Source organism: Phocoena phocoena, chromosome 10 (assembly GCF_963924675.1).
Source record: "Phocoena phocoena chromosome 10, mPhoPho1.1, whole genome shotgun sequence".
NCBI classification, from domain to species: Eukaryota; Metazoa; Chordata; class Mammalia; order Artiodactyla; family Phocoenidae; genus Phocoena; species Phocoena phocoena.
In genome coordinates, this window is record NC_089228.1 from 57254852 (window position 1) to 57271307 (window position 16456).

At 43.2% G+C, this 16456-nt stretch overlaps 1 protein-coding gene across 5 annotated transcripts in view; it reads left to right on the top strand.

The window, feature by feature from the left end:
• The window catches only part of NEK10 (NIMA related kinase 10), a 282983-nt gene that overhangs the window by 14955 nt on the left and 251572 nt on the right, over positions 1-16456 (top strand). For all 5 annotated transcript variants that reach the window (XM_065884790.1, XM_065884787.1, XM_065884788.1 and 2 more), the window contains exons 4-5: positions 2437-2535; positions 16242-16326. In XM_065884790.1, coding sequence (XP_065740862.1) covers positions 2437-2535; positions 16242-16326 — 184 coding nt within the window. The remainder of the gene's footprint in view (positions 1-2436; positions 2536-16241; positions 16327-16456) is intronic.

The following is a 16456-nucleotide window of genomic DNA, read 5'->3' on the forward strand; positions in this document are numbered from 1 at the left end:
AAGTGACGTGGGAGTTTCAGGATACCTTCTTGACATACATTTAGTGTTTGCTCCATGAAGAAATGGCTCAGGCTGTTGACCTGACGAGGCTGATAACAAGCTTTGTCTTTAGCTTTTGGCTGGTGCATATCTTGCCAGCTGTGAGGAGGCATAAAGAAGCACCTGCTGTGAGCAGATATGATGGCTGAAGGCTGTGGTTGTCAAGGCCATGAGGCTTTCAGTTGAAGCATCACCCTCCCCTTTCACAATGAAAGTGTCAGCCCCTGTTTTGCTCTCCTGTTGCCATGGAGACCTCTTAGAAGCTGCACATTGTCGTGGGCCACCCTCCTTCCAGGAGCTGGTTCTCCCTATTTTACAGTTTGTTAAGGTCATTTGGCACTAAGTGTCATGTAAATAATGAATGACATGAAGTATCAATATATATATTCTATGGCCATCATCAAAAAATCTACAAACAATAAATGGTGGAGAGGGTGTGGAGAAAAGGGAACCCTCTTGCACTGTTGGTGGGAATGTAAATTGATACAGCACTATGGAGAACAGTATGGAGGTTCCTTAAAAAACTAAAAATAGAACTACCATGCGACCCAGCAATCCCACTACTGGGCATATACCCTGAGAAAACCATAATTCAAAAAGAGTCATGTACCAAAATATTCATTGCAGCTCTATTTACAATAGCCAGGACATGGAAGCAACCTAAGTGTCCATCAACAGATGAATAGATAAAGAAGATGTGGCACATATATATAATGGAATATTACTCAGCCATTAAAAGAAATGAAATTGAGTTATTTGTAGTGAGGTGGATGGACCTAGAGTCTGTCATACAGAGTGAAGTAAGTCAGAAAGAGAAAAACAAATACCGTATATGCTAACACATATATATGGAATCTAAAAAAAAAATGGTCATGAAACCTAAGGGCAAGATGGGAATAAAGATGCAGACCTACTAGAGAATGGACTTGAGGGTATGGGGAAGGGGAAGGGGAAGCTGTGACAAAGTGAGAGAGTGGCATGGACATATATACACTACCAAACGTAAAATAGATAGCTAGTGGGAAGCAGCCACATAGCACAGGGAGATCAGCTCAGTGCTTTGTGACCAGCTAGAGGGGTGGGATAGGGAGCGTGGGAGGGAAGGAGACACAAGAGGGAAGAGATATGGGAACATATGTATATGTATAACTGATTCACTTTGTTATAAAGCAGAAACTAACACACCATTGTAAAGCAATTATAATCCAATAAAGATGTTAAAAAATTTAAAAATATATATATATAAATAAATATTCTAGAATGATAATTTATTTATTTGGCCTAGGTTTTGTTTCCCTGTTATTTTATGACAATGACTTTAATAGTCCACAAACATCACATGATGTTACATGAGTTAATATTTTTAAAATACATGTTTAGTGAGGAACACAAAATTCTTTAAAAATAGTCTGCCCATGTCCATGTACTAAGAAATGACAGCCCTGGCTAACTTAGGGACACAAGTCAGTCCCATGACACCTGAAAGACTGTGAAGGCAGAACAGAACAAATGGCAATAATAAGGATACAAAACCTGCCTCTGAGGTGGTGCATCCATGTAATTCCAGCGTATTTCTCCTAGATCTTAAAATTGGTCTATTTTCTTTTTCTTTTTAATTTATCTGTATTTGTTACAACTTTTAAAGCAGAATGTGACTTGAGCACTACGTCTCCATTCACAAAACTTGCTCCGAGTCACTTTTCAAACAGCTTTACAACATACCTAGGTAGGCTTAAATTGGTCTATTTTAATGGGCACAAAAATATTGTATTGTATATTCCATAGTGATATGACCCTTTTGTGCATTACCTCTTATCCTTTCCCAGTTTTAAAGTGGAATGCTTTGGGATATTTTTAACCTCTCTGATGGCTGTAATATCAGGAAAGAAAAAACTGAAGCTAGAATATCTCACAACTTTGTTGTATACACACCCACACCCACAATCCACAACCACAGTTGAAGTGGTGTTGACCACAAGGAAATATGCATGGCGTCCAGTGGTGTTAACAACTAGAGTGGCCACGAGCCATTGTGGGTAGTAAAGGGAGGGATTCTTGTCTGTCTGTTTCATGGCTGTCTAGATCATGTGCCTAGTCATTCTTTCTCTCCATATGCCCTTTTCTTCCCTCACACCAGTTTTAGCTCTTAAATGTTTATAGGGAATAATTTAGTTAATGTGGTAAAATGAAATATATATGCTATAATCTTTATTATTAACTTTACAATTGAATTTCTACTTCATGTTTTAACAACTGATACTTGCTTTGATGATATATTGAATCCCCAAAATCCCTCAATATCTTCATGCATACAGGTGATCTTTCTCTGCATTGGTAATTTTGAGGCAGCCTAAATAATTTTTACTATAAAATGCTTTTCTGTTTGTTTCATCTCAGTATAAACTACAAGAATGAGAGAAATTTCAGCACACATCCCCAGCATAAACTATTTCAGGAGATTTTTACAGCCTTGGTGAAAAATAGACTCATATGCAGGTAAGATTGTCCCAGGAAAGAAAAAGACATTTGCCCAAGAATGGCATATTTTATATATCTTATTTTTAGCATATGGTTTGAAGCAGTTTACAAGACTGAACATAGCATGCTCAAAGGGCAAAACAGAGCAAAGACCATTTCAAAGGAGGTGAACGAATAGGCATTGCAGATGACCTCATTTAGATCACTCTGGTTAGACCTGAATTTAGCTGAATTTTATGATAGACAGGCAAAATGAGATTTTCTCTCTGTTCTGGGTTGCTTGCAGTGAGAGCTATGCTGCTGCCAGACTTTGGGAGCAGACTTTGTTGGGAGAAGGAGGTTCCCAACATCCTTCATGGTCGGACATGGCCTTATACTCTTCCCGGGAAGCCCAGACTCTCTCCGCACAAGCACTGGCTGAAAAGTCCATGAAGAACCTTGAATCTTCTCCATCACTTTGGGGCTTGATTGAGATATCTGAATTCTGTTCCAGTGAGATGGGAAAAATTACCCTTATTCTGGAAAATAGGAAATATCTTAATAATTTAATGCCTGGCCGAAATAAAACTCTGACTTGGTCCAGTGCTGTAGGTGACTGTAAGTAGAAAAGCATCCCTAAATACAATCTAAGTGGTGGTCTAATGATTTGATCTTTTGGATGGGTTATTTAGTATTGCATATTTATGTACTGGACAGTGACTGCCAAGTACATTGGTTTAGTTTAAAACAATCCAAGGTTGGGACTGCATCTGTCATGCCTTTTTACTTGGTTTAAGCAGAAGATTATTAGACTTGCTCAGATGATACAAGAAGCCTAGAATCTTTACCAAGGTTATGTAATTTGGTCACAGCTCAGGTCTTGACAATATACTCAAAGACTGTTAAAAGATTAATGACCTTTGCAAAGGACCTGAGGTTGTCCTAGACTGTTTCTTCTTGAGCTTGATGAGAGTAGAGCAATGGTTAGTAGCAGAGTAATTATGCCTGAAATGGTATTGGAAAATGAAGTTCTTTAATTTGTTTTGAAGACAGCTATCATAGACTCCTCAGTGGATGTCCAGTAGGCCATTTGTCAGGTTGGTACTTTGGGTGAAGGCAGAAGATTTCCTATATTAAGGATGTAGAGACCTTACTGTGTCTCTGCACTGAAGGCACTGGGTGCAGGAATTGTTAGGGAAAACAGCAGGGTAAGGGTTGGCATCCAGCCGTTGAAAGAGATCTTAACAATTCTGAAGTCAAGAGATCTCTTGTCAGGACCTTTTCAGATTCTTAGTGATTAATGAGGCATCTTAGACTGGATGGAGTTACGGGCTTGCAACATGATCGGTCCCTGGAAATCTTTAAACCAGGAAGCGATGATTATAAATGTCTTTGCTTTCATAGTAGGAGAAGGAATTTAGCAATGTTGAACATTAAGAGCATCCTTTTATGTCATCCTTTCACTGCTGAGAGGTTGTTTTGTTCAGTTCTATTCTAAAAGCAGGGTTGGGTAAAAGATGGATTAAGTACAAAGGTCTTCCATTGTTTCTCACCCCAGATAACCTCGTTTGTTTGGTCAGAACTACCTTTTTTTGTTTCTTTACCCTCTAGCTTTAGACTAATAGAAGAATTACATCTCAGGGCCTTTCCTGGTATGGCTTCCTGTCCTCTTTCTTTGTGAGCATCAAATTTGATGTTGCCTGGAAGGCTTGGATTCAATTCAATAAACAAATTATTGATCATCACTATGTGCAAGGAAGAGAGGGAGCACGTGGTGGAGAAGGAAGAGAGGGTGAAAATACAAAGATGAGTAGGACATGTGGTCCCTTTCTTCGTAGGGACTCACTCTGATCAGCCAGTTACCCAGCATCTCAATACAAAGAAAATGTAATAAATATAAACTGTATTAATGCAACCAAGGGATGGATTAGATTGCAGGGGTGGGGGTGTGGTCTTTGGTCCAATTCTGGTTATAGATAAGGTTGGGCATATTCTGGATGTTATGCTGTTCAAGTTTACCCTGAGAATATGGCTGACTGGGAATTTAGTCTCATCTACTTATGCCCAATTGACATTCTTCTTGTTGTCCCTCTTCTATTTCACTTTCCCCAATTGCAGTCTCCCCTAGACCACACTTCTGGATACCCCCTTTTCCGGGTTTTTTCCCTAAGGTTGACCTGTGATTGAGCCTTTATTCTCAGAAATAAAATTACCAAGCAGCATCTGAAATGAGACAAGAATTGTTAACCCAGAGTCAGATAAGGCAAGATCTCACGGTAGATCTCAAAGGGCAAGCACTGAACCTGAGGTTACTCTGGGTTACACATGGCAATGAATCTTGATGAGTGGCAGGGTATGGAAATGAATTTTCATCTTCTAACTTTTCTTTCTGCCCTAAGATCATTTGTCCACAGTAGAGTCTGCCATTAGAAAATACACCCACTTCTTTTTCATCTCATTTGCCTGTGCAGGAAAGCACAAAGGGTTATGAGGTTATGTAGGGAAGTAAAAATTGTTACAAAGCTGACACATTTCCCATTTAACTGTCTACTATACAGTCGGCCTACTCCAGTATCTCTTTTGTGTAACTGTTCCTCTGAAGCCCCTGTCTGTCCATTCCCTGCTGATTGCCAGCTGATGTGAAGATTCTGTAATATAATACAAATAAAACATAATCTAATTTGTGAAACAAACTAGGGAATCTGGCTAAAGATGTAGAATTCCATGAAGTTACTGAAAGTGATGGTGCTGAACTGGTGGGATCTGACAGATGAGGCCCTGCCAGAATCAGACGGCTTGACAATTGTAGAAGTTACAAGGAAGGTGACAGGATGGAACTTCAGAAAAGCATGTTTTGAATAGCAAAGAATAGGAGAGGGCATTAGGAAAAATTGGTGGATCTTTCTAATATATTTGCAGAAATGAACCTCTTTTATGGGGCAAAAGTGAAAAGTAAATTCGAGGAAATTGGATCATGTTATATGACTTTGTCAGAAAACATATGCCAAAAAGTGTCAGCAGAACCCATTCTTGCTTTCTTCTAGTCATTAGGGCAGAGTTGCATTATAAGTTAAATTTTGTTAAATGTAAGATAAAATATATCTAAGTTTCATAGTTTTTTTTTTGTTTGTTTTTGGGTTTTTTTGCGGTACACGGGCCTCTCACTGTTGTAGCCTCTCCCGTTGCGGAGCACAGGCTCCGGATGTGCAGGCTCAGCAGCCATGGCTCACGGGCCTAGCCGCTCCACAGCATGTGGGATCTTCCTGGACCGGGGCACGAACCCATGTCCCCTGCATCTGCAGGCGGACTCTCAACCACTGCGCCACCAGGGAAGCCCCCCTTATTGCTTTTAATCATTTTTCTTTGTCTTTAATTTTTGTCAATTTGATTACTCTGTGTCTGTGTCTCAGCATGATTCTCCTTGGGTTTATGCTACCTGGGATTCTCTGCGCTTCCTGGACTTGGGTGGCTATTTCCCATGTTAGGGAAGTTTTCGACTATAATCTCTTCAAATATTTTCTCAGGTCCTTCCTCTCTCTCTTCTCCTTCTGGGACCCCTATAATGCAAATGTTGTTGTATTTAATGTTGTCCCAGAGGACTCTTAGGCTGTCTTCATTTCTTTTCATTCTTTTTTCTTTATTCTGTTCCACAGCAGTGAATTCCACCATTCTGTCTTCCAGGTCACTTATTCATTCTTCTGCCTCAGTTATTCTGCTATTGATTCCTTCTACTGTATTTTTCATTTCAGTTATTGTATTGTTCATCTCTGTTTGTTTGTTCTTTAATTCTTCTAGGTGTTTGTTAAACATTTCTTGCATCTTCTTGATCTTTGCCTCCATTCTTTTTCCGAGGTCCTGGATCATCTTCAGTTTCATTATTCTGAATTCTTTTTCTGGAAGGTTGTCTATCTCCACTTCGTTTAGTTGTTTTTCTGGGGTTTTATCTTGTTCCTTCATCTGCTACATAGTCCTCTGCCTTTTCATTTTGTCTGTCTTTCTGTGAATGTGGTTTTCATTCCACAGGCTGCAGGATTGTAGTTTTTCTTGCTTCTGCTCTCTGCCCTCTGGTGGATGAGGCTATCTAAGAGGCTTGTGGAAGCTTCCTGATGGGAGGGACTGGTGGTGGGTACAGCTGGGTGTTGCTCTGGTGGGCAGAGCTCAGTAGAACTTTAATCCACTTGTCTGCTGTTGTGTGGGGCTGAGTTCCCTCCCTATTGGTTGTTTGGCCTGAAGCAACCCATCACTGGAGGCTACAGGGTCTTTGGTGGGGCTAATGGTGGACTCTGGGAGGGCTCATGCCAAGGAGTGCTTCCCAAAACTTCTGCTGCCAGTGTCCTTGTCCCCACATTGAGGCACAGCCACCCCCCACCTCTGCAGAAGACCCTCCAACACTAGCAGGTAGGTCTGGTTCAGTCTCCTATGGGATCACTCCTCCTTCCCCCTGGGTCCTCATGTGCACACTACTTTGTGTGTGCCCTCTAAGAGTGGAATTTCTGTTTCCTCTGGTCCTATCAAAGTCCTGCAATCAAATCTGGCCAGCTTCAAAGTCTGATTCTCTGGGAATTCCTCCTCCCGTTTCCAGACCCCGAGGTTGGGAAGCCTGACGTGGAGCTCAGAACCTTCACTCCACTGGGTAGGCTTCTGTGGTATAATTGTTCTCCAGTTTGTGAGTCACCCACCCAGTGGTTATGGGATATGATTTTATTGTGATTATGCCCCTCCTACCACCTCACTGGGGCTTCTCCTTTGTCTTTGGATGTGGCGTATCTTTTTTGGTGAGTTCCAGTGTCTTCCTGTTGATGATTGTTCAGCAGTTACTTGTGATTCTGGTGCTCTTGCAAGAGGGAGTTAGCACACGTCCTCAACTGTATGTGCTTTTATGCAGAGTAGAATTAGAATCCTTTAGAATCTTGTCTTTTTGTCTCCCTTTTGTTCTAAGTTTCACAACGTTAAATGTAGAAAGGAAGAAAATAAGCTTGTAGGCCTCAAGCTGATTCCTAACTTGGAGGAAATATCTAGCTCTTGCATGTTAATTTCTCCTAAAATGTTATTTAGAGTTTATCCCAAACTTAAATTGTGTATACACGCACACTATATGTATATATGCACACACAAAAGTGTCATCCAATTAGAGCTGGAATAGACCCTGAAGACAAAATCCATTCCACCTCATTTGAGAGATCCAGTAGCTGAGGGCCTGAGGCACAACCTTGACTGGTACTGTGTTCTCCTCTGCCTTGCTGATTCTCTGGTTCTTTATTAGCCAAAGTATTGGGTTTGCCAAAAAGTGCCTTTGGTTTTTAAGAAAAAATAAAAGGCACATTTTTCATCTTCACCAAGAACTTTATTGAACAATGTATTCACCCTTTTGTTCCACTGGCCAGTTTTCAGGCAACTTCATAATTCCATCTTCCCAAAACTTTTTATCTTTTTGAACAAAGAACTGTTCCAAGTGCCTTTTACAGCCTTCCAGGGAATTGAAATTTTTTTCCATTAACAGAATTTTGTGAAGACTAAAATAAATGGAAATCTGTTGGTGCAATGTCCTGTGAATATGGCGGTTGAATCAGAACTTCCCAGCCAAGCTGTAACAGTTTTTGCCAGGTCATCAAAGAAATATGTGGCCTTGCGTTATCCTGATGGAAGATTGTGCATTTTCTGTTGACTAATTCTGGATGCTTTTCATTGAGTGCTGCTTTCAATTGGCCTAATTGGGAGCAGTACTTGTTGGAATTAATTGTTTGGTTTTCCAGAAGGAGCTCATAATAGAGGACTCCCTTCCAATCCCACCATACACACAACATCACCTTCTTTGGATGAAGACCAGCCTTTGGTGTGGTTGGTGGTGGTTCATTTTGCTTGCCCCACGATCTCTTCCATTCCACATTATTGTACAGTATCCACTTTTCGTCACCCATCACAATTTGTTTAAAAAACGGAATTTTTATCATTACTTCTAAGTAGGGAATTGCATGTGGAAATACAGTCAAGAAGGTTTTTTTTGCTTAACTTATGGGGAACCCAAACATCAAAGTGATGAACATAACCAAGCTGGTGCAAATGATTTTCAATGCTTAATTTGGATATTTTGAGTGTCTCTCATGTGGTAAAATGTTGATTGTTCTCAGTTAATATCTCGATTTGATTGCTATCAACTTCAACTGGTCTACTCAGCCGTGGAGCATCGTCCAACAACAAATTGGCAGCACGAAAGTTCGCAACCACTTTTGACACGTCCGATCAGTCACAGCACCTTCTGTATACACTGCACAAGTCTTCTTTTGCGTTTCAGTTGTGTTTTTACCTTTCTTGAAATAATAAAGCATAATATGCCGAAAATGTTGCTTTTTTTCTTCCATCTTCAATATTAAAATGGCTACACAAAAATTCACCAATTTTGATGTCTTTTCAAATGCATGCTGATATGACAGCTGTCACATACAATCTAACAAAATTGTTTCGAATGAAGTTGAAGAAAACTAAGTGCTACTAGAGCCATCTTATGGAAAAAAACTGAACAAACCTTTTGGCCAACCCAATATGTTTAAAATTGGTTTTCAGGTTTACCCCACAGAAAAGTGTCACTTGAGTAATTATGTTCTCTCTTTTCTACTATTGCTTCTTGTGAAACTCATTCACTTGGATGTCTAACAGGTATGAAATTAAAATGTTCCCACCTTCCCAGGAAAGGACTGCTTGTTGGCCATACATAAGCACCAGAACCTGTTTTAAACCTGACCAAATCAGTAAGTGACAACTTCCCATCAGTACATGAGCTTCTGAGAGCCAGGGAGTAAGCTGGAACACATTCCAGGAATCCCCTTTCCATGGCTAAAATCAATCAGTCCCCCAAAACCCCCACTTATGAAAGTCCACCCTTTCCTGAACTCCTCTATCAGCTTTGCTTTGAGAGACTAAAGTACAGCTCTCTCCTGCTATAAATTAGTCTTTTCTTTCATGTATTGATTGGTGGATTTCTTTGGGCATCTCAAAGCTAACATGCCAAAAACGGGACTTTTGATTTTTCTTACTCAACTTGCCTTCCTCTCAACTTTAGTCTTTCCCAGCTATTAACCTAGTCCTAGCTGCCACTGTCTCTTGCTTGGACCATTGCAGTGGGCTAACTGGGCTCCTGGCTTTGACCCTTGACTCCCTATGGTATGATGTTCCTAACAGCACATCGAAAAGAGTCTTTTCAGAATTTCTGTCACATAATGTCTGTCCTCTGCTTAAAGCCTTCCTGTGACTCTGCAGAATAAAAAGTCCAAAATCCCTATTCCTATTCTACAAAAGACCTACAGAACTGGCTCCCCTACCACCTCTGTAACTTCAGCTCCCATTACGCTGTCTTTGCTCAGTTTGTTCCAGCCCCCAAGGGCTTCCTTGCGCAAACCAGTGCACTCCTGCTCAGGAGCTAGATACTTAACTCTTTCGCTGTTCTGACCTTGACTCACTCCTCAGTTCACTCAGATGCTAACCGTATCAGAAAACCCTTCTCTGACTCTCCTAAAATAGCATTCTCAGGACTCCCTAAACCCTTAACTTTAGGGTTGTTTTTCTCTGGTCACCACCTGATGTGCAGTTTTGTTTGTTTGTGTGTGTTATTGGTCTTCTTTCTCTAAATGGTAACCTCTGTGAACACAAGGGCATGGTTTTGTCCAGGCTATAGTCCTGGGCATGTAACAGTGCCTGGCTCCCAGGAGGTGATCAACAAATATCTGAAAGCATTCAATCTCTGAAACTTTCACCAGCCATGGAGAAGAAACAGCTAGAACAGTCCTTTCTACTCAATATCTGTCTGACTTTTGGGACCAACATGATGAATTGGATGGACCTCTGACTGGGTGTCTCTTCTGGGCCAGGTTTAATGGATGACACTACCCATTAAGAATAGTGGAACAAGTCAGTAAATATTCCTTGAATACTCATTTATAATTCATTTCTTCACGTTTTCTTATTCCTTTTAAGTTTTACATGTCTATTTTGATGTGAATTTTGCTTTTACAACTATCCAAAAAAATAGGGCTCTGTCATATGAATTTGAGGTAATATTTATACTGAAACAGGTTTGAATTTCTCCACTTTTAAATTTTTAGTGAAAGGTGGTAGTTTTTTGGTGGTGGTTGTTTTGTGCGTTAATGAAAAGGGCAATCTAAATAACACCTCCTCTGAAGATGCTGCTTTTTCTGGGTGAGAGCCAGCTGAGGTTGTGACCTCTGGCATTTGCATCAGCCCCTGGATGGAGTTTACCCCAGACCGTGTGACTCTCAGTGCTCAGTCCTGCAGCTTTGTGACTCTCACATCACATATTGGTTTCTTCGACTGAATGGGAAGGTGAAACCCCAGCTACCCTCTTTTCAAATGCTATGTCTCTGGTGGTACCATTTTTCCTTCTCTTTTTATACTGATAGCAGAAAATGGCATCTGATGCCGAAAGCGATGTGGCAGGTGGTCGTGGACAAAGGCCGTGGGGCCTGGTCATACTGCCATGTGGTAATAGTCCTGTGAAAGCAGTGGCAAAAGTTCAGTCAGAAGAGGGGATAAATATTTGCCTGGTCATGAATCTGCTGCTGTGCAGCTACTCTATTGGAACACAGCCTCCAGGGAAACACTGTCTTTGCCGAAAGACAAGGTTTTCAGAGCTACCTCAGGAGACCCCTCACCACTGTGCAGAACATGCCTGCCCCCGCAGTAGACGTATCTAAGAGCCCCTTTCTGTGCCAGGTGGAGGTGGGGGATGCGGGAGCCCTGGCCTGGGAGTCAGGGCCCAGCTCTGCTACCTATGCGCACTCTTGGACAAGTCACCTGGCTCCTCCTCAGTCAAACAAAGGCAGCCATCTTTAGAGTCTGTCATTATTATTCTCTGTAATCCTCTGCTTACACTAGACTCAGTGTGTTTCCTAGTCCCCCGACTCTTGGCAAACAGAGCTCTATATCACCTTACAGAACATGCCATTCCCCATGAACAGCAGAGCTCCAGTCAGTGAGCCAGGTCCTTGGGTGAGGGGGGAGGTTGAGGGCTGGAAGCCATGGAGGGAACAACTGCTCCTCAGAGGTCAGCGCTCAGAGGGGAGGTCCTGTAGGACCCAGACACCAGGAATTCTATTTACATTTGCAATAGGCCAGAATCACATAGAAATATTAATAGCTTTGGGCCACAGTTCTAAATTGTAGAACAAAAAAATGCCATTTGCTTGGAACAGAACTTTGAGATTTTTCTGGAACTCTTCATTTGTTTGCACTCCTTTTATGGTAAAAACAAAACAAAAACCATTCCGGAATTCTTTTTCTTTTCTTTTTTTTTTTTTGGAGGTGAGAAGAAACAGAACAAAAAAACCTTTTCATATTTAATGTGAAAAAACATTTGAAAGGCCATGGACTTTCCTCATGAAGATTGTATATTCTGAACAGGAAAAATTTCAGTACACACATATTTGTAGTGTGAGTCATCTCTCAGTATGTCCCATGGCTTCTCCTCTTAATAATGAAGAACAGCCAGCATTAAACCTCGGGAGGTTACCAGCAGCTGTTGCAACTGGATCATTATTCCTGTTAGATCTTTGGGATGTAGTGTCTGCACTGCACTGCAGGCTACACGCTATCTTTAGCTGACCCCAGCACCTGGAAGGGAAACTAGTCATGCGCCATCCCTCTACTTATGAGATTAAAGGTATTCTCTCTCTAATAGGAGCCTCAGAACAACCACATCCTTACAAGTGTTCCCAGAGGTGACTGTTTTAAATTCAAAAGGTACTTCAAATTTGCATTATTTTTCCCAGTACAAGGAACTTAGGATGAAATATAGTGCAGCTTCCCACTGTGGCCTTGGATAATTCTGCCTGGCTGCAGGCCTTGGATGGGTTGAGTCCTGCCTTTATTTTCAGAAGAAACTGAACTTTGCCTCCGTAGCAGAGGCGTCACTGTCGTGGTGCCCTGGCTATAGGAGGGCTGTGATGTTGCTGGTGGCTGTGGCAGGCAGCTCTTGCCAGGAGCCTTGGTGATGGCAGGAGGAGTGACTCCCAGCCAGTGATGTTCTTGGGACATCTTGCTCAACCTCTATTTGCAGAGCCAGGCCTCTGCTGGGGGCTCTAATTTATAAGAAGCAGTCAAACATCCTTGGGAATATAAGGCTATGGGAAAAACATATTTCCAACTTCCTTCCCATGAGCTAAGTTAGTAGATGGAAGAAACAGTGAGTGGCTTGGGGCAGAGTGTAAGGGGGCTGGGCTGGGGGTGACACCTCCAGTGGCAGGAACCACAGATGTTTGGCTTGCCTTCTAGGAGGGTGTGTCTCGTGCACTCAGGTCTGAGATGGGCAGGTTTGGGACAGAGTTGAATTTCTCACGATTGTGGAAGAGTCAAAGCTGAATTTCCCACCAAATGTCAAGGATCAATATTGGACAAACCATGCAAGGGTTGGCTTGGGACTGCAGCTCAAGTAAATGCTTCACTTGACTGAGGGGCAGATCTTTAAAGTATCCTAACTTTGCTGGATGTACAACCAGCTCAGCTGTGGAGGTGGGAGAGGGTGGGAGAAATTATGTGGATTCTAGTCCAAAGTAGCTTCCATTATCTTTCTCTGTTTTTCTTGGCTATGTATGAAATAGCAGACACATTTTGTTTTAGGTTTTTGTTAACATTTGCACCCAGTGCCACTGTTGGACTAGTTTGGAGGGCAATGTAAGATGTGTCACCTGGCAGGGACTAACTTCCACAGGTGATGCAGGCAGGTCCAGTGCTCGGCAGTGCTCAGACCCCCTTCCTCACCTCAGGAGTCCAGGCTGTGCTGTGTTGGTGGCTTCTGCACCTTGACATATACTTTGGTTAGAACAACTGCATGTGACTGGCCTCATGTCATGTCGGAGGACATCTATATAGTTGTATGGGAGGTTCCAGTGTTAAAAAGTCACAGAAGTCTGCTTCATGGGAAGCACCAAAGGCACAGGTTCCAAGCCCAGCCCAGCCATGTTATGAGAGGGTCAGTGTGTCTGAGAGAGCATGGGTGGGGGCAGTGGAGAACGGGGGGAATGAGGTCTGAGAGGCAGTGGGGAGGCCGGGTCCTGTAGGGCCTCAGGGGCCGTGAGGACTGAGTGAGAGGAGAACTGTTGGAGGAGGGCAGGGGAGGGTGTTTGTCTCCTTGGCAGATGTGTGAAGATTGAAGTTGGGCACAAAGATGGAAGCAAGAAAGCCAGATGGGAGGCTTTTGCAATAGTTCAAGCAAAAGATGATGGCGGCTTGAACCAGGGTCATAGAAGACGGGGGAGTGAGAAGTTGATCTCGGAGAGACAGCGGTGAGTGGTCTTGAAGCGGGATCCTATTTCCCTGCCTAGGAATTGGAGCTGCGTAGCCTGGATGAAAACCAGGAATACTAGCTGCTAGTCCAGCAGGGGCTGGAGGCTAGAAGCAAAGTTCCCCTGGCTCTTGCCCCTGTTTGAAAGCAAGAATGAATCAAGGAGGCAAAAACAGGTACAAAGTTTATTATTAGAGACACAGCACAACATGTGGAGAACACACAGAGAAACAGTGTATTTAGACAGAAGCAAAACAGGAGTACACACCTGGAGGGAAAGGGTGTGGGCATCCTACTGAATGAGGAGTGCAATAAAGAGGCGATTAAATTATTTATATGGGGCGGTTCTTCTGGGTCTTCCTTCTGCTCTGGCCAGTTATCTCGCTTCTTTCCCCACACCTGACCTGTCCTACTGCCCTGCCCAATATGTGTGCACATCTTTTTGCCAAGATGGATTCCAGTGCAGAGGCTAACGGAGGTTTGACAGCACTTGTTATGGGATGATGGCGCCCCTTTTTGACCCCAAAAGAGCCTTCCTGCGCATGTGCAGTCAGGGAGGTTTCCTTGACTTCAGTAGTGATAGATGTGGTCGTTTTATCTCTTTACTCCCCCTCAGAGCTCAGCTCCTGTCACTAGCTCTGTCCTTGGTGTGTCCAGCGAAAACAAAGCTCCAATTTATTCGCTTGATGAACTCCAGCTCCTCAGCCCAGGGGCCCATCTACCTCCTACCTCAAAGTGGTGGGAATGGGGAGATATTTTAAAGGTAGAGCAGACAGGATGTGCTGACGGATTGGATGAAAGATGTGAGGGAAGTAGAGGAGGTGAGAAAACACCCAGGGTTTCGGTCTGATCAACTGGAGGCCTGGAGGGGTGAGGCGTGTTTGTGGGGGGGGCGGGCTGAATTCGGTTTCAGACGTGCTGTCAGCTGAGACTCAGGAAGCCGTGGGTCCCGGCCTCAGCCTGGGCTCTGTTCCTACAGGTTCTTGGGCAGAAACATCCTTACATAGTGCCATGCAAGGCCCTTCGCAGTGTTCACGCTCTGCAGCCTGAGTGGCAACACTGGAGCAGCCTGAAAATTTTTCCCAGTTTGAATTTTTTTTTACTACTAACTCCAACTGGCACAGAGAAGCTGAGCAGTGAAGTAGAAGCTGCTCACGGAGGCACAGCAGCTGGGATTGGTGCTGGGTGTGCCGATGACCCCACCCCAGAGTGACGGGGGTGCTGCGCCGACCACTTTGCTCCCTCGAGCTGGAACCCACTGAGCGAGCCGTGCCTGCAGTGAGCCCCAGCTGTGCTGGTGGCCCCTGTGACTCGGGCTTCAGTCAAGGACTGGGTGGCAGCGTCCATGTGAGCGGCTGGGCCCTGGCACCCCGCTCTGGAGTTTTGAGTCCACTTTGCCCGCAGGCCCGGAGAGCAGCAGTGCCTGAGAACTTGCTCCCTAGTCCCTGCTGCAGCACCCTCCACACACACTGTGACAGCCGTTTTGGGAACAGGAAAACCAGGGTGCTTGCCTCCGTCGGGGTGTGGGGTCCTTGGAGGTGAGGCTGGCACAGAAGGGCCCTTGCCCACTTGGCTTCCCCACTCCTCACCCCTGCTCTCCACTCCAGGTGGACTCCCCGAGAGCATGTCCTCAATCACTCACACGCACACCAATCTTCATGGAAGAGTCTGCTTCCAGGAAGACTGATCTAAGGTGTAAGAAAATATTTCATCACAATGTTTCCCACAGGGAGCGCTGAAGTGCCCTGGGAGCTGCAGAGAACCCCCAGGGGTGTTGTGGGATATTTTTAAATTTCGAGGAAAACAGCAATGATACACAACATCTGTCAGACACAGTGCAAACTACTCAGGTAGTTACAGTTTCCACATTAGATTGTACTGCCTTCCCTTAGATGATGGCTTACTTTTCTGTAGCTGGGTTTTCAGTGGTTACTGTGATAAAAAGCAAGTGCCCTGGGAAAGTCAGGTGGAAGAGGGAATGGAGGTAATGGTGTTAGATCTGATTCCAAGGCTGGAGAAGTTGTTTAGTGTCCACAGGTGCACACACCCCATCAGTAAGTAAATGTGATTAAGAATAAAATAAAAATACTTTTTTTTTTTAGTGTCTGTGTATTATTTTTTCAAATGGATACTAAGTTATCAGGGTATCAAGTCTTTTAAAGTTTAACCCTTTAGCTATTTCTTTTGGTCAGGGGCTGCCATGAGTCAGTAAGGTCCCTGTGAACCAAATAATTTTGGGGACCTCTACTTTGTAGTGACAATGACAGTTTCTATGTGTTTTGCATTAAAATGTGTCAAGTGTTCAAGAATCAAATAACAGTCCCTATTGCAGACTGTTTGAGATAAACTAATGCTCTTCCTTTAGATGTTTTTTATTCTTCTTGCATAGTTCATAAACTGTCACGTTGGCCTTTAAACATAAACAAACATGTTCTCTCTTGTGTTCTTCTTCCAGAGAGTGGGTTGATCGAGCCCCATCTCTTCATTTTCTGAGAGTATTAATTTGTCTGAGACTTCTAATGAGGGATCCACGTTATCAGGTTGGTTGCAAAAAATAAAAATATTTTTTACTTGTTTGAAGATGAAAAAAAAACCTGGTGGGCTTTTCTTTGAAGCAGAGCATGGTAACTTTTTTTTTCCTCTCTCACAACTCAGTAGTTTCCAAATTTG